General features: G+C 34.6%; 3 protein-coding genes across 3 annotated transcripts; 1 reads left to right on the plus strand and 2 right to left on the minus strand.

Moving 5' to 3' along the window:
• Positions 1–111: 111 nt before the first annotated feature.
• On the minus strand, positions 112–6,199 carry HELRODRAFT_82780 (hypothetical protein; the record flags this gene model as incomplete). Its single annotated transcript, XM_009023070.1, has 6 exons — positions 112–324; positions 735–1,631; positions 1,793–1,973; positions 2,644–2,753; positions 3,019–3,063; positions 6,065–6,199. Coding segments are annotated over 6 exons (1,581 nt in total), but the record flags the coding sequence as incomplete, so codon positions are not given.
• Positions 6,200–11,429: 5,230 nt separating this feature from the next.
• HELRODRAFT_82886 (hypothetical protein) lies at positions 11,430–11,968 on the plus strand (the record flags this gene model as incomplete). Its single annotated transcript, XM_009023071.1, has 2 exons — positions 11,430–11,525; positions 11,834–11,968. Coding segments are annotated over 2 exons (231 nt in total), but the record flags the coding sequence as incomplete, so codon positions are not given.
• Positions 11,969–14,498: 2,530 nt separating this feature from the next.
• Positions 14,499–17,597, minus strand: HELRODRAFT_175666 (hypothetical protein; the record flags this gene model as incomplete). Its single annotated transcript, XM_009023072.1, has 2 exons — positions 14,499–15,277; positions 15,503–17,597. 2 exons carry the CDS (start codon positions 17,595–17,597, stop codon positions 14,499–14,501), a joined length of 2,874 nt encoding a protein of 957 aa, XP_009021320.1.
• Positions 17,598–19,957: the final 2,360 nt, after the last annotated feature.

Here is a 19,957-nt window from a genome sequence, read left to right on the forward strand (position 1 = left end):
TAAGAAACGCTTGATAGCTTGAATGTTTGAACTAACAAAGAAAAGGCACTAACGTCAAAGGCTTTCTAAAATCTGTATAAAAACGCAAATATTTTAAAAATGAAAAAATGATCACAAGGAATTATCTGAGGAGGGTGTCCTGGCCTCTCCATAGCCGTACTTGTCGTTGATGATGTTCTGAATGACAGCATCTTGGTCCACGTACTCGAATATGAAGGGGGCGTTGATGAGGACCCCTATCGATCCACACACCGTCACCGACAGGAAGATGAAGAACAACAACCGGTCGATCACAAGAGCCACGTAGCGCCAGTCGTCAAGTACCTGCGGTCGTTCATTCATTCATTCGTTCACTCATTCGTTCACTCATTCGTTCACTCATTCGTTCACTCATCCGTTGATCATTTGAGTTTTAATAATGAAAGATTAATTTTAAATTGTTTTAACGTAAACTATTTGGTTTCAAGTGGAGACCAGAACTAGGTGTTGAATAATTGCTTGCTTGCTGGTATCAACAGTTAAGTTTTAAGGTGATTTCTTCAACAAGCCGTAAATATGTGAACTCAATAACTTTGGAAATTAAAGGAAATAATGCTGAAATTCGAATAAAAAAAAGTCGTTTACGAGCCAAAAATAAACTTGTTTTGTGCATAAAATAAAAATAAGAGACGGTTTATGATGTGATGTAAGAAGCGCGTACGTAATGCTAAATGATGAACAAAATGACGGCCAACCTCCATATAATCGTCATTGTTCTTCATCTGAGTGGCCACATACTTAACCGCTTCGAGTGCCTTGATGGTTTCCTGGCAGAGTGGAATGCTTTCAAGAGACGTTGTCGTCATCTTTGTAACTTTTGTGGAAGGCATCGAAATTTTGGATCTAAGGTACTCTGGGGTTTCTTCGCTCGCTAACTTATTGATAAACGTTTTGGGCCGCTCTTCACCAAATTTGGTCATCTTTCTAGGATTTCTGGTCGTGTCAAATCGTTCGGAGTTAACGTTTCTGTTGGCTTTTCCGTTGCAAACTTGGTCTAAATTTTCTTTAGAATTGTCATCGTGATGATAAAGACTGTATGCTTTTTTGTGGTACTTTTTATCGTGGTTGGGTCGTTTCAACAGCACCAATCTCGGTAGGAAGTTGAGGAACAAGTTGCGAATCCAGGATGGCATTTTGTGGGTCCGGGGAGTTCTGAAGCTGTAGTTTATTATGAAGACAGTGATGAAAATGGTTATGAGGTTCATTATGAAAGTGAACAGCAAATATTTCTCAATCAGTGGAACGGTGAGAGAAGTTGGCGGGAGAATTTTAGAGACCAGCAACAGGAAAACAACAAGAGCCAGCAATATGGAAATGCAGAGTGTCATCTTTTCCAGAGCTTCCGCGGGCAGCAGAAAGACACACATGCTCAAAAATGAAATAAGGATGCACGGTAGAATGAGATTTGTCGTGTAATAGAGAGTCTTGCGTCTCATCTTGATGCTGTATATAATGTAGGACCTGTTGTAGCCCTCCGTTTGATCAAACTCCAACGAAAGATTTCCAGGACAGGACATGATGTCCCACGTGCCGCTGAACACGTAGTCACTCAGATCTATCTTCTGCTTGTCATCGTACCAATCAAGTCTCACCTGTCGTGTGGGGTGGAGGGATGTGTGAAGGTATGTGGGGAGGTATGTGTAAAGGATGAGATTGATGTGAGTGGGAAGAATTTTTAAATAGATTTTACGGGAATGGCAACAAAACCACACACACACTGAAACAGACAAAAAGTACTACGAGAGAAACGCACCTGATCGCCGTTAAACGTCCATGAGCCAAACTTGAGGTGACACTCCTGTTCGTCGAAGGGAAAGTATTCAACATCGATGGTGCACGAACTTTTGTAGATGGCCGGTGGGATCCAGAGGATTTTTCCATCGTTCGAGAGGACCACATTGGATTTGTATGAGACCTCGTACCTGCCGTCAGCACTGTTGTCCATGTAATGATGATGTAGTTGCTGATGTGATGCTATTGTGCTGTAGTTGTTGATGTGATGGTTGTATTTTTGTTGATGTGATGGTTGTATTGTTGTTGAAGTGATGGTTGTATTGTTGTTGATGTGATGGTTGTATTGTTGTTGATGTTATGGTGTTGTTGTTGTTGATGTTATGGTGTAATTTATAAAATGGTGTTGTTGATGTAATAGTCTCGACGATCTTGTTGTTAAGTTAGTGATGTTTCGGTTAGTCGTAAATGTAATGCTAGGTGTGCTGCTACTTGCGTTGCTCTGGTTCATAAACGTCAAAATGTTTTTTTCCTTTATGAAGTATCGTATGTTCATTCGGGCGGCGTGATGGCTCAATGGTTAAAGGCGCCTGGTCTTGCTATTGCGATGACTGAGTTCGAATACAAAGTGATTCCCGCCTATCATATGCATTGTGTATGATGCGTGGTTTGCATGCCTATTCATATACGCTGTGTGTGTTTGTCGTTGAAACCTCTGAAGCAAACGCAAAAGAAAGAGAGAGTAACCTTTAATGCGTTATCCTCGTTTAAAAAGGTAATTTATTCTTAGTTATGTGTTGATAAAAGTGCAAAACTTTTACTATTGTACTGCTTATTGTACTTTTCGTGTTTTTCAAGAAAAGTTAAATGTACTTGTTAAAGAGTACAATGTCAGGTTTCCAGACTTCAACAGCAGGCATACGGATGACACCAATCCCACCGTATTCGTACGGGTCCCATTTCAGCTGGTAGTCATGCCACATCTGCTAGCGTGTTTGTGTGCGTGTGTGTCAGTGTGTTTCTGTCGGTGTGTGTGTGTGTGTGTGTGTGTGTGTGTGTGAAAGAAAAAGGAGAGGGGGGAGAGAGAAGAAAATATTGAAGGCCTAAGAAACGTTTTGCACTTTTTGGTGTCTGTGTGTGCGTGCGTGTGTGCATGCATGTGTGTAATTCCAATAATATTATATACTTTAATAATATTATATATTTTAACAATAATAATTACAAAAGTAATAAATATAAGGGTTTCACCATTCTGAGCCAGACGTTCGTCAGGACTATTTGATTCTTTTCATCCTAAAGTAAAAAGTTACACGCAACAAAATTTTAGCTATGTGCGAATGAATGAATGAAAGAAGAAAGGAGAGATCAATGCATAGTTGGATGAATGGATGGTTGAATGAATAAATAAAGAAATGAAGGAAAGATGGATAGATAGGATTGTTATTGGCTTCCAGAACTGCCTTCTGGAAGCCAATAACAACACATTCTATCGTCAACACATTTTAAAGCCGGCATTGTTATCGGTGATACAAGATTTGAGTGTTGTTAACAACCCTACACAAAACATCAAATCAGGAAAAGAATAAAGAACGATTGAATGAATAAAAAGATTAACTATAAAATAAAGCATCATGAAATCAAACAACGAACTAACAACGTATAAAAATCATTCTTCAATAAAATCTCAATTTTATGCTCCTCGAGCACTTGAGAAGCAATGCAACCTAATGATTAGTACGAACATCGTTTTTTCAGGGTTAACAATAACACAGAGTTCATATGCTACGTTCACTCTTACGTTGTTATGTTCATCCAATGTTCTAAAACTTAAGTGTCCTCTAATAATAGCAAGCGATGTTTTTTCATTTAATGTTTGTTTTTTTTTATGTTATTTTCCATTTGGGATGTTTATTATTTCGTCTCTCTCTCTCTCTCTCTCTCTCTCTCTCTCTTTCTTTCTCTCTCTTTCTTTTTATTTTCTCTTTCTTTTTTGCTTTAATTATATTTTTCTCATTTCTTGGTTTTTTTCATTGTTTTTTCATGTTTATTCTTCACATTACACTTCCTTGTCTCTTTTTTTTACATTGTTTTTACGTTCTTTCTCTCATTCTATCTTCTCTCTTTCTCTCTCCTTCCCTTTCAAATTCTCTCTCTCTCACTCTCTCTCTTTTCTTTTTCAGTTTCCCATCTATCTGCATTTTCATTGATAACTTTCCAGTTGCATAATTTCTTAGGTATTTATTTTCGTTTTTGTTCAAATAAACAGAGAAACAACGTTTTGTATGTGCATTTGTTTCATTGTTTGTCTAGAGGTCTATACGTGTATGTATGTGTATATGTGTGTGTGTGTGTGTACGTGCAATGGCGGATCTAGAGGGTCCAGGGGGCGGTTTACCCTCTTGTGAGCAAACCTTTAATAAAAGTCAAAAAAAGGATCGTTTAATGTGTAAAATTGACCAAATATTGAACGTAATAAGCCAGAAAAGGTCGTCAACCGCACTACCAAAAATCTTGCCCCCCCGTGAAAATTTTGGCCCCGCCCGTGAATATTTTGGCCCCCCTCGTCAAAGTTGTCTATTACCGCCACTGTGTTATCTTTAGATATTTTTTGGTGTCTATATATGTGTCTGTTTATGTTACGTGTGATTGTTTGCATATGTATGTGTGTATTTGTATGTTTGTGTGCGTGTTTGTATGTTTATGTGTGTGTAGTGTATGTCTGTTTGTGTGCGTGCATGTCTGTCTGTGTGAGAAAATACTTTAAAGACCATTCCGCAATTTGTATCCATAAATAATGTATAATTCGTGACGTAACACTGACACGACATACACTAATCACCTCCTCATTGCCATTACCACCGCCTTCAAAACCATCGTCTTAGTCGTCGTCATCGGCATTTTTGCAATCTTTGCTATCATCATCATCATCATTGTCGTCATCATCATCATCGTCATCATCATCGTCAGGGCCGTTCACAGCGTTCACTTTAATGATGAATCACTCATATTTTAATTACATCACCTCCGATATTTTCATTATTGTCATGACGACGACGATGATGAGGATTATTATTATTATTGTTATTATTATTATTATTATTATTGTTTCTCGCCATATGCCAGGGACGTGTCGGCAAAAAATGAATGGCAGGCTTTGTTCCACCTCTATTTAACGATAATAACATTTCAAATGATGATGATGATGAAGAAGAAAAAGATGATGATTAGGATGATGATGATAATCATGACGATCGTGTTTATGATGATGATAATGATATCAATGTTGCTATACTAGTAAATAAACTGACACTACAACCTCCACAATCAACATCGTCATCATCACCATTGGCGTCGTCGTCGTCATCATCACCGTCATCATCATCATCATCACCGCCATATCATCATCACCATCGTCATCATCTTGGTCGCCATATACTTTTCTTGTTTACAGCAAAATGACGTCACAACTTATAGTAGTAAACATTAAAAACAAGTTTTTTGAAAACGAGAAGATTATTATTTTATCATTATTATTATTATTATTATTATTATTATTATTATCATAGAATAAATAATCAAGCATTCCAATATTTTTTCCATATATTTATATAGCGCTCAAGTTTTTTTAACGTTTGCTATACTGATGGAAAAAAAATTCAGTCTGTTTAAACGATTCGTTTGTTTACAGGCATGAATGTGTTTTCCTGTGTGTTCGTGTGTGTGTTCGTGTGTGTGTGTGTGTGTGTGTGCGCGCGCGCGTGCAGATGTATGTATGCTTTTTATGCTTACATTTATTAGTTATAAGTTATTCGCTTTCGAATATTTATTTTCAACTGACTAAACAGTTTTTACCACTTTGTCCCTTTGTTATTCAGACGTGTGTGCTGATTTAATGGCGGGAAGCTGATTACATTTACCTTTTTTTTGGTGTGGTTCCTCCCCAACTTTTGAAATGATGAAAAGAATGGATAAAAATGGATGAAATAAATGAATGAAGAAATAATTTTTGTGACGCGAAATGCGTGAGAAATTAATTTTTAGGTCATAATTTCAATTAATACGTTTATAAATACGTATGCACCTCTGTATGTCCCATAAACAGTATGTTTGCGAGTGTGCGTGTGCGTGTTTGTGCTTGCGCGTGTGCGTGCGTGTGTTTATTTCTGTGTGCGTGACATTGTTAATACGGAAAAATTAGCAACACACACACGCACGCGAACACACACGCGCGAACACACACGCGAACACGCACACGCGAACACACACACGCACGCACACACGTACACACACGAACCACGTTAATGAGTTGTATGAGAGCCATGTTGAAAGCGACGATGAGACTTTCGTTGAGGTGTTGGACTGGCCTTATGAGAGCGTTGTAGCCCTGCTTCGTGAATAAGTTGTCAATCAATCGTACCTCGTCGTCACTGCCCAGGCCTTCATTATTAATTGATTAATCAATTAATTAACTAACTACAACTACTTTATTAATTTATTATTATTATTGAATAATTAAAATCGATTATACGTTCGTAAACTTATTTTTTGCGTTCAAGTCCAATATTTGATAAGCATATTAAAAGCAATGAATGAAAAAGAAAGAACTAGAGAGAGAGAGAGAGAGAGAGAGAGAGAGAGAGAGAGAGAGAGAGAGAGAGAGAGAGAGAGAGAGAGAAAGAGAGATAGAGAGAGAGAAAGAGAGTGAGAGAAAGAGGAAAAAGAAGAGAAAAATATTTGATAAGAATTTTGAAAGCAATGAATGTTGATATTTTGTATGACGTTGAATGAGTTCAGAATGTCTGCTTATGTGTTTTTATATTTTACTAAGTATGTTCAAATGTTTGTCTGGATGGATGTTTGTTTTTATTTGTTTGTTTGTGCTGGTGTATCTGTGTTAAACGTATTTTTTAGACTTCAATCGTTTATTCAAATATTATTTATTTACTATTTAATTGTTATGCTGCTATATCTGTTAATTAATTCGTACTTTCATTCGCTAATTCATTCTATTATTCACTCCTCCATTCATTCATCCTTCTATCTATCCATGGATGCATTCATCTATCTATCCATCCAACCATCAATCCATGCATTCATCCATCCATCCATCTATCTATCCATGCATTCACCCACTCATCCATCAATCCATATATTCGTCCAGCACTTATGTTAAATTAAGTTAGTTAGATAATGCTTATCACGTGAAATTTTGTTGTTGTTTGACTTTCGTCAAGTAGCGGAATACTAGTGGATGAATGAATTTGCAGAGTTCTCTTTACTTTTTCTAAACATCCTGTTGTTCACACGCTCCTTTGCACGTGTATGTGTGTATGTGTGTGTGTGTGTACCTCAGTCTGTGAGTGTGTGTGTGTTTGTGTGTTTCGTATCTGTGTATGTTTCGTATCTGTGTATGTTTCGTATCTGTGTATGTTTCGTTATAAGTTTGTGTGTGTGTGTGTGTGTGTGTGTGTGCGCGCGCGTTTGTTTGTGTGTGTTTGTGTGGGTGTCTGTAAGTTTGTTTTAAGAAGAGTTTTATAGGTTGAGAATCTTTCATCTTGTTAGAACGAGTAGAGCGAAATATTTTCATTGCAGTGCACAAATGACGCCACGAAGAGTTGTTTTATTAACCTCCGTGGAGTAAACCGAGTACATTCGTTGATGACATCATCATCAACAACAACAACAACAACAATAACGTTAATGTTGACGTGAGCGTTTGTGTTGTTGTTGTTGCTGCTGTTGATGTTTTCGGTTTTGTTGATGTTTTTGCTGATGCTATATTTGTTGTCTTTGGTAACGATCCAGCTCGGGAAATCTTTAGTGACGTTATTTTTGGAGATGAAAATGATGATGACGATGATGAAGAAGAAGATGATGATGATTTTGATTTTGATGATAATGATGATATTACTTTAAATAATGATGATAATGCTGCTGATAATGATGATGCTGCTAATGATAACAATAGTGGTGATGATGATGATGTTTTGGTTGTTGTTATTGTTGATGATGATGATAACGTAGATGATGGTGAGGGAGAAGAAGAAGAAAATGATGATGATGATGATGACGATGATGAAAATGATGATGATGATGATATTGGTGTAGTTGTTGTAGTAGTTGTTAATATCGTCGCTTGAGTAATATAGCACAGCAGCTGATGCAACAACGATTTAATTACTATCATTTTAATCTTTAGTTTTGCCTTTTTTGTTGTTGTTGTCGTCGTCGTCGTTGTTGTTGTTGTCATAGGTATTGATTTGTTGTTGTCAATGTTATTTGTATGTTTTTTTCATTTGTAAGTCTAACTTCCGGTATACTAAAATAAAAAAATTGTTGATATTTATGATTTTGTTGTTGTTATTGTTGTTGCTATTGTTGTTGCTATTGTTGTTGTTATTGTTGTTGTTGTTGTTATTGTTGTTATTGTTGCTGCTGTAATTATTGACAGAAGCGTTTTTACCCAAACTTAGAACATTTACAATATGTTACTTATCAGTGTTTGTTGTTAATTTCTTATTTCTAGGCGTTACATAAATAACAATATTAGTATTATTATAACTATAATAATTATTATTATAATTATTATTATATATACATATATATTTTAATTTTGATTATCATTGACAATTATTGTTTCTTTCATTTCATGTATGTTTTTACGATGAAAATAAAAAGGTGTTCTCATTATTATTATTATTATTATTATATTATTATTATTATTATTATTATAAGATAATCTAAATGAAAAGAAACTGCAAAATAATAAAAAAAAATATGGCGTCTAAATATCAAACGTCATTTTAAGATAGATTAATCCTACTCCTATTTCCGAAACGTCTTGCGTTACATATAATACTACTCTACTGACGCGTTACTGCTTATTTACTAATACTATTTTTACTAGTGCTAGTACTTTCGCTGCTACTGTTGTTTCTGCTACTACTACTACTAGTACTACTACCACTACCATTACTACTACTACCACTACTACTACTACTATTACTACAACTGCTATCACAACTACTACTACAACTATTACTACTAATACCACCACCACTACTACTACTACTACAACCACTACTACTACTAATTACTGCTGGAACTAGTAAAATTGTTTATTTCTAATATAATTACGATAGCTATTACTACTACTCTCTTTGCTGGTGCTGCTAAAACTACAACCAGTTCTACTACTACCACTACTACAACACAACTACAATCACCACCACCACCACTACTACTACTATTACTACTACTGTTACTACTAATACCACTACTACTACTGCTTCTACTACTATTACTACTAATACCACTACTACTACTGCTACTGCTGCTGCTACAGTACTATTACTATTACGGTTACTACTTCTTCTGAATTACATTTTTAACCTGTAATACAATACTAAAAATGTTGAAAAATACTAACGAAACAGGCGTCAATAAAATATTTAACGTTCACATTATTACCATTATTAAATTTTGATAATATTGCATATATTAATCGTTAATTACTATTATTATTACTAATTGTAATTATTATTATTATTAATTATAATAATTATTATTAATTATAATTATTATTATTAATTATAATAATTATTATTATTAATTATAATAATTATTATTATTAATTATAATAATTATTATTATATAAATAATTCCTCTCCACGACGTTAAAGCTTTTTTAAAAAATTTCCCACAGTAAATATTAAATATATAGCATAATCCAAGGTGATGATGACGACGACGACGATGATGATGGTGATGACAACGATGATGATGATGTTGATGATGGATAACTTCCTACTTCATCCAGTCTTCCTTATATACGAACACACACACACACACACACATATATATATATATATACACACGTACACATATACACACACATACATACATGCATACACACAATAATATATCAACATGCATCTACACATACAAGCATGCATTTGGTAACATGCATGCATGCACAATACACATATAGGTTCATGCATATATGTATACACATACTCATACATATATACATACATTTGTATACTAGACTTTAAACGGTAAACTCCTATGATTTAGAATGCCTAGAATTTAGAATGCATAACATATAGACCCATTAAATAACTATACAGATTTATATAGGCAAAATCTTGTAAAAAGTTTAACAAATATTATAAATTGGCTCATACAAAAATGTACACAAAATGTTGTAAGCAAGTATGTATGTAATGTGTGTATGTGTGGCTGTACGTTTGTGTATGTGTTTGTGTGGGTGTGTTTGTATGTTTGCTGTTGTTTATGTTGAACAGTTGAACATTCACAAAAATATGCCTGTTACTCTTCACTGTACTTTAATGGAAAAGAATTTCGCAAGATGGGAAAAATGATGAACGCGTGTTTGTTTGTATGTATGTATGTGTGTGTTTGTTTGTATGTGTGTGTGTTTGTTTGTTTGTATGTATGTGTGTGTATGTATGTGTGTGTGAGTGTGTGTGTGTGTGAGTATTGTGTATGTGTGTGTGTAGATATGTTATCACACAACACAACAAAATAACATAATGTTCATATGCTGCTATATTTTAATTCCAGGAAGAAAGATTGATTTCAAATTATTATATTAATATATCATTGCAAATCTCACTCGAATCAGATTGATGCCATGGAGAAACGTTAGGGAAAAAGGCTTTGGGGTTAGAGCCCACAAAAAATATTTTTGTCAAGGTTAAGAGAGATGAATGTAAAACAAATGGCTATATGAGCTTTGAATTTTTTATTTCAACTTGTTTAATCTTTTGTAAAAATAAAACAATTTCGATAACTTTGTATACACAATACTAATTTTAAAATGAATATTGTTGAAAAAGATGAGGTACAAAATGTCAACTTCGTCTGAAGAATCCAAGCAAGAAGCAATCCTCAAAAATTTTTGATTTCTCCGCTAGATGCAATCACTCCAAATACCTTGATTTCTCGTGAAAATTTTTAAGTGGTTTAAGTTTAATAGTTGATTGCCATGAATTGTGTTAAAACCTATTGATTGATTGAATGATTGATTGATTGATCGATTGATTGATTGATCGTTTATTTTATTGATATCTATTGATATCCTGGATATATATATCCATGATTGATATCTACATCATAATATTCTACCAAAAAGCATTGTTTTTTCTTTGTAAACAAGCGCCAAGGTTGCAATCAATTATCGTTCGCATTTGCTCCATTCCATTGCACGGTTCGTCCGTTTAGCGTTCTGTACGCGTACGTAATCGAATCGTACAGTTGATTTTTCCGGCTGTTTTTTTCTAATTGTATTAACTCTTTCTGTAATCATGTCCAAGAAAGTTGAATTTGATGACGAAACTGAAACAGTACTGAAACAAGTATGTAGTAAAAGTGAACATTGTACTACTATTAAAAAAATTAAAAAGAACATTTACTTTTTTCTATTATTATAATTTATATTATTTTATTGGTGGTATACGTATGGTACATAATAGTAAAACAATAATTACTATACTATAACTATAGTATAGTAAGCAGAGAAAGTCAATGAGACTGCCAGAATTTTGGCTTATAAATTATAAATTTATAAAATATATTATTGTTTAATAATCTATGATATTATTTCATTATGTTATGAAAAAAATTAATCCCCACAGTTTAAAGAGTTCCTCTCATCTTACAACAGACTGTCAGAACAATGTTTCGTAGACTGCGTTCACGATTTAACAACGAGAAAAATATCTACAAGTGAAGTTAGTTCAGTAATTGTGAATTACAAATTTTGACCCATCAGCAATTTAAGGTTTTGTTGAAAAATAATTAAAGTTTGTTGAGGGTTAACAAAATCAGATAGCAAATAGGCTAAAATGTTTTCTGTGTAGTCGTCTAAAACCAAATTTGAGCGACGAGACTGTTTAGTGACGATTTAAGCAAGAATTGATAAAAAAAATGATAAAAGACCAAGTGATAATTTGATCACCTAACACTTTTCTAATTAATTATAAAAGTTAATTAATATTAATTAACTACACCCCACCCACAACCAACTACAACAACATAGGGCACATGTGCATTGAACTGCATGGACAAACACTTGAAGATAACTCAACGGATATCGCAGAGGTTCCAAGAGTTCCAGTTACTACAATTACCCGATCAGTCGCTTCTTGCAAAGACTGGTGCTGTTGCAAAATGACAAAATGTTCTTTTTTATCTTCACAAAAATCGATTTCTTTTAAATTTCGTTTTTGTATGTTTTATGAATATTTTATGATTAAAACAGATATTTCTATCTGAGAGTACAAAATTTGTTTATTGTCTTCTGAAATGAAAAATAATAATTAATAAAATTTAAGAGTTTCATCGTTTCATTAATGTGATAAAAATTAACGTTCCAAAACAAATTTTCAAATCTATGACATTTTCAAACAAGAAAAAGTAAATTAATGGTAATAATAATAATAATCTGTTAACCTTTCAGAAAAATATTTATATACGTTTTAATGAAATGAAAAAATAGAAACACAACATAAAAATAGAATTCAATCATCAAACTCTAACTAAACCATATACAAACTCTCGCATAGAATCGATAGATTGAAATTCTATCATTTTAACTTGAGGTAGAATCACTCACATACACACACAAACACGCACGTACGCACGCACACATTAGAGGTGAGCAGCAGGAATAGCTTTTTCTATTTCAATTCCTTTGCATTCACATATTGGATTTTCCTACCATTCATTTGTTGAGAGTAATTTTCACCTATTAGTAAATACTTTTGAATGGCATTTAAAATTCGATGTCAATCAAACAGATATAAAAAATCAATTCATTACAATAAATTATTAAAGTTATATAACTTATATAACTATTCTATTATGCAAAAATAATAAATGAATAATTACATAAATCGGTTTGCTGATAAAGTTAGTAGTTTTTCTTCTTCCAAAATTCATTCAAAGATTAAAAATGCTTTGCCAACTTCTTTTTACTAAAAACAGTGTCTTTAAAAACGAAAAACATCTTAGAATTGTACGGTTACAAAAAAATTTTTGTGGGGGCGTTTTTTCTGAAAACCCCGGAACAGTGGTTCCTCCTTAGGCCCTACCCGTGTCCACCCCTAACACATGCACTCATACACATTAACACATATATAACAAATATTTTTATCCTAGTTTATAGGCATAAATGTGATAACCGTTCACCTAAACATTACAAACGAATGAACGAACATGAAAAAAAAAGGTCCGACAGACATGTTTAAAAATGAAAATTAGACGTGTTGGACATATGTGAAATTGTTGTTGGTGTGCCCAGATGAGAAAATATAGTCATGTTCATGGATTCGAAGGAGATGCTTATGAATAACACGTGTGTGTGTGTGTGTGTGTGTATTTTGTAATTGCAATTCACATTTATATCTGAATATGATAATTTTAAAATGTTAATAATCATAAATTGAAAGTGAAACAACCGTGCTATTTCTTGCTTAATTTATAAAAGTTAAAAATTTTATTAATTGAAATTAAAATTTTGAATAAAACAAACTAAGGCACGTAGATTTGATATATAAGGCCTTATTGATGATAGATTTATTTGAAAAAAAATCAACCAGAAATCGCGTCTGTTACTCGTGATGAATTATGAAATTGTTGGCATGTTAATACAACATTTAAAAAATAAGAGGACATCCTAATAAATTGTACATCGGCATTAAAACAACCACAGCCAATAAAATGCTTTCAGTTTATTAAAATTAACTATATTAAATACATACAAGACACGCATGCGTAACTACATAAGGTGCATGAAACATGAAATCCTTTTAAAACCGTCCACCAAATGCAAAATATAAAAATAAGGTTTCAGACATGAAATGTAGAAATTTAATATAAATCTTAAACGGTTCACTTCACAGACGCCAATCGTCTCGTTTCGTTATTATAAGTTCTTATTTATTTTCAACATAACATATAAAAATGACGCGTCAAATCAAAACAACCGTGAAAGAAAAAAATGTCACTAAATATAGGAAAAAAAAAATCAAAGAGAAAGAAAACAGTTCAATGTTGAAGATGATGAAGATGACTAAATGTCTCACTCAACTTCGATGACACACACCAAATCATTTTGACTTGTTCGTACGATTATGCACGCACACCCACATTCACTCATACACATACACACACACACACACACACACACACACACAGAGATATATACATATATATATATATATATATATATATATATATATATATATATATATATATATATATATATATATATAACACATACATGATTATAATCACATGCACACATACATACACCCATGCAAACATACATATATGAAATGCGTAGATACAAAACTATACAAACGCGATTATTCATTGTCATAATTTCATTAATAGTAACACGTGCGAACATTTTAAACAGAATGAAAGATATTTCTCGAATAATATAGTTTAACTGTCCACAAAATACAATGACGCACGCACACACACACACACACACACACACACACACATACACGTATATTTATAACATATTTATTTACTTACTTGAATATATATATAAATCAGCACAGAGATTAACACAAGTAGAACACACAGCACGCACACCAAGCAATTCAACGCACGCGGCACGCAAACGTAATGCAAAAACCGATGCATGATGCACAACCTGAACCAAGTTGTCATGAAATTGCAAGGCAATTCACTCATTCCTTGGCAATGGAGCTGGGATATCGTTTGGGATCTAAGGATAATCTGCCTCTTTCGATGATGTTACTCATTCCATTGACTTTGTTCCTGCTAACATCTCCGTGTTTCTCCAATGTATTCTCTCTTTGTTTCGCATGTTGTTTACCGACTTGGGTGGCGGCAACTGTGGCCATTAGATCGATCGTTGCGTAAACTGTTTTATCGTGTGGCGATGGAGTTGACGGAGGAATTTTGAAGCCTTTGGCCGACTGAGGCTGCTCAATAGACGATTCCATGGACAAGACGTCGATATCAGCATAATTGACCAACGTGTTGTTGCTGGTTCTGGTTCTGACTGAAGAATTTCCCGGAGAATCAGGAATGGGAGAATCGTGTTGGAGACACTCGTGAGGTGTTAGTGGGACCCTTCTCATTAGTTCTTGGCTCATTCTCAATGACGATCTACCGACGGAAATTATACCGCTCGAAAATCTGGGCGAGTCTTCACCGCTGCTACAGTTGTTTGCCACACTTTTTTCATCAAATGAGAAAATTGTTGACGCGATTGAAGGAGACTGTTGTGGAGATTCTACCAGGCGTCTCCTGTCTAGATATTCTCGACCGTTTCGAGGTTTCGACGTGGCCAGTGACGTTGTGGATCTTGATGCATCAAACGATGATCGCTTGTTGCCCACCATGGACTCGTTCATGTCGCTACTTTTCCTATGTCGGTACGAGTTGCCGCTTGCAGTTGAGTTGACATCAGAAAATCCTGACAACTTTCTTCCCACTGGAACTGTAGATTGAATGCAACAAGTGAGCTGTTAATATTACAGATATACCTATAACACACACACTTATTTGTATTTAATATATATTTGAAACGTCATTAAGGTTACAGTTAGAACAGACCAGCAGTGCAACAGATTTAGACATACAAAATATTCAAAATAGTTTCAAACACCAAAGCTAAAAGCCCATTAAAACAAGCAAATAAAACTGCCATCAGACAAACAAATACTTGATTCTTCCTCTACTGTGCCATCAATTTGAACAGTAAGATTGGGCTTGCGATGTTTCGTGATACCAACCGAAGCAGAAACAGGTCGAACAAAGCTGAGGGGCATGTTAGATAACGACGAAACAGAAGAGGATTTACCGTGGTGAAAAGGTAAAGTATTTGATGATGGCTGGTTGTAAGTAGCACCTGGAGAATTCGAGTAGATCTGCCTTTTTGGAATGGGTGGTTTCGGTTCACTTTGTATTAGAGGAAAAATTTCATGTTTTGTAATGATGGTAGAATTGGCTTGGCTCATGTTTCTCTCGTAACTGTTATTTCTCACATGCTTGCTCTTTGCAGGTATCGGTGGAGGATTGGATGAGGAAGATTCCTGTTGCACATCTTCTTTAATGATTGGGAGCGTCTTGGGTGGCAATGGAGGAGGTGGGGGGAGGACAGCTGACGTCATAGTGCTCAGATTTATGTAGTCCTGTTGTTCAGCAGATGGCGTTGTTGGTGGTTGCAAGGATGGTGACTGAAGTGGAAAAAATAGACATGGTGTTGGTGGCGGGGGTGACTTCATGAGTTGTTCTCTTAACAGGTCGTCATTTGACTGAGGGAGTTTCGCTGGAGCTTGTTTAACGTTTTTATTTGCACCCTGTTCAACTTCCTCGTCCGAGAACGAGACATGACTGTTCTGCTCTAGAACCATCAACTTGTCTTCACAATTTTTCTCAAAGTAGTCATTAGCATCTGATGAATAATTTGTTAAGATCGACTGTTTATTAATTTTATTCACATCTTCTCCAATTACGCTATCAACGTTTTTCATTTTTTCTTTCGAAGCAGACGGTGTAGATGAAGTTGATTCAGTTTGTAGGCTGGGGGCAGGTTGGGGTGCCTCACCAAACATATTGATGCCAAGTTGTTGCATTGTTATGTAGTTGCTGTTGTCAGCAGTTTCAGTCTTGGAAACTTTGCATTTGTCAGTCTTAGGACTACGTTGGGAGATGGGCGCAGTGACGTCAGAGTGAGAATGAACTAACTTTTTATTGTTGAGTCGCTGTGGAATAACTTTTTCCGACGCATTATTAAAATTAACATAAGAGTTTTTATTGGTGTTGCTCTCATTCTGTTGATTTTGCGGCTGGGGTAAACTATTTTTAGCATAGAACATGGTCGAAAGATGATTGATTGAGTCAGATGAATAATTAGGCTTCAAGAAATCACTGGCATTAGTTTTCAGCTTCAATGGAAAACTTTTACTCTGCTTGTTGTCGTCATTAGACATGAGATTGATGTAATCTACTTTCTTGGCTGGATTGTTGAATTTATTCTGCAAGTCAGTCAGAGTGCTGGCCGTCCAACACATGTAGACGCCGTCGGAATCGTCATCAAACCTGCTGAGGTCTTTGTAGGGCAAGGGTTGTAATGGGTCATATTTTGTTACTTTCTCACACGTTCCTCCATTCATCATCGGCTGCTTTATCGTTTTATCGATGTTTTTTGATTTTTTATCAAGGTGTTTGAAATTACCAGGTACAAATCTCTGGTCTTCTTTGAATGGCTTCAAAAGTCGACCAAATGATGAACTCAGTGAATAACTTTTTCTGTATTTGGTGATCGGCTGTCGAGGTGTTGGGGGCAACGCTGACTTAGATGTCATATTAGATGTTTTCATGTTGTTGATGTTGATGTATTGCATTGGAGAACTTACAATGGGTAACATGGTTGTCGTCGGGTAGAAACTATCGACTGAACTTCTTCTTGAATCACTAGTCATCTTACTCACAACACTGTTTCCATGTTGCCGATGAAGTTGTTGTTGCTGCTGCTGTTGCTGCAGTAACATCGAGTTGTCTGCTATTCTATTATTAAAGTCTTGCTCCTGATTCCGTAAATCATAATCTGAATGATGTCTTGATGTGCTTGTCAGAGAAAGTTGATCCTGGCCCTGCTGATTTATGGTCGACCCTTCAAATGAAGAATTTCTAATCTTGGTTAGCTTGCTGATGTTGGGAGGGATGGAACTGGCAGTTGTTGTTAAAGTCGGTGTTGTCTGACCTTTTGGTGGCAAGCAAGCTATGTTGCTGTTGTTGGATGACTTATCAGACATTTTTTTGTGTGGCATGGTACTGGATTGGAGGAAAAAACTTTGGTAGGTCGGCGTCGGTGGTGGCAAAGATGGCGACCTCAACGAATTTACTGTCTGGTTTTCTGTTATAATTAAAATGATTCATCTCGGATTTTGGAATCGGTTAGAAGAAGCAAACAACAAAATATTGAATGTAGAAAAAATTGCACATTAAAAATTTAAATCATAATAAAATTTCTTAATCAATCAATGCAAATAAATCAGTTCAAAATTACAACTTTGGAATGAAAAGCAGCCCAGACCAATGGAATCAATTATTTACATATGATTGATTCCTGATGAACAAACAAATAAACAAACAACTATTAGGCCAATTTTGTATATAAACTGCTGGGTGGCAGCAACAATAGTAGTAGCAGTAGTAGTTCAAAGATAAGCGCGAAGTTAAATTCGTCATTTAAAATTAAGATTTGCCGTATTTTGCCTGTCTGTATTTATAAAACTTTACCTTGTCATCGCTGTCATTAATATTTTGAAACGTTGCCAATCTTTTGGGAGGTTTAAAAATACTACAAAACACCGCTTAATAGTCTGATTAACAAATTTATCATTAAATTAATTAAATATAATAAATATAATTAACCAGTATAAGATGATGAGGAAGAAGATGATGGTGGAAAAATTTGAAATAGAAGGCCGAGAGATTGCTGTGCGCGCTGGACTTTACATCTGATCAAATTGTTGATATGTGGTGACTGCGAACTCTCTATTGTAAACCTTAACAAATCTGGTAAAAAAAATAAATTAATCAATTATTAAATTAATTAATTAGATAATAAATTAATGAATATAGTATATAATTGAATGTTGGTGAGGCCTAGCACCGCTGTTGTAGTGACTGTGTTTATTAGTGCAAAGAGATCGCTACACTACAAACAACATGCAAGGGGTTAAAAAATTCAAACACTTGAACTCTGAACTGTCCCTATTCTTTTACTTCATGGGTGTACAATCCCCTGTTCTAAATCGTGACACAAAAATGTGATTAAACAAGTTTCAAACATCAAACAGTACAACAACAACAACAACAACAACAACAACAACAACAACAACAGCATCCACATACGAAACCATAACATGAAATTTTTGGGAAGGGAACGAATGAGAAAGTAAAAAATAAAATTTCTAAAGGTCAAACGATGTTGACTGAATGAAGCAGATGCATCTACGCATGTATGTATGTATGTATGTATGTATGTATGTATGTATGTATGTATGTATGTATGTATGTACAAATGAATTAGTAGCGGTGTGTGATGTACCGTGTGATGCACCCACACATGCATCACAAACAATGTAAGGCAGTAGGTACATCATAAAAATAAACATTCAAATGAATGGTAACAACAACAACAACAAACAAAATATTAATAATCATAATAACAACAACACAACCAAAACAGTGGTATGTATTATTTTTCTTTAATAATACCAAGTACACCCCTCCCCGCACACACACACACACATACACACACACACATCCACACATACACAGACAGACAAACAAAGAAGCAAACATACATTCATCATTTAGCACATTCATATGCACATATTCATACACAAATCTGCACTTGCAAACATACCACCACAAAATACAAACCAATACACACACGCAAACACATACACACACGCACACAACTAGTAGTATTAGTAGTAGTATTAGTATTAGTAGTAGTAGTAATATTAACAGAAATTGTAATAACCTATAACATTTAGCTGTGTTTTGTGTATAATTTTGCAAAGATAAACATAGCCTTATATAAACACTCCAACAATACAAATATTCCCACTGTATTACAATGATAACTAATTTAAACAGGAATAAATATTTACCTGTAATGAAAATTTACGCTCGCACGCACACACACACACACACACACACACACACACACACACACACACACACACACACATACACCACACACACAAACACACACACATAATATAGGCTAACCAAAACAACTAAATAGAAACCATGTTTTTTTTATATATCTAAAATTAATGGAGACCTGCTTGATTAAAAAAAATATGAATTGATAAATCTGTAACAATAATTAATATTAAACTTTATGTAATAAATAATTAACAATACAGAAAAAACCAAATAAATAAATAACAAAAATGGAAACATGAAGTTGAATCATTAATTACAACTCTCTCTCTCTCTCTCTCTCTCTCTCTCTCTCTCTCTCTCTCTCTCTCGCTTTCTCTTTCTCCCTATGTCATGTGAATAATTTTAAGCATTCAAACAAAACGATCTGTGAACTGAGTAATGCTAAGTGGAATTGAATTGAAAACATCAATGTTAATATCCATTATCT

This window comes from Helobdella robusta (genome assembly GCF_000326865.2).
Source record: "Helobdella robusta unplaced genomic scaffold HELROscaffold_34, whole genome shotgun sequence".
NCBI lineage: Eukaryota > Metazoa > Annelida > Clitellata > Rhynchobdellida > Glossiphoniidae > Helobdella > Helobdella robusta.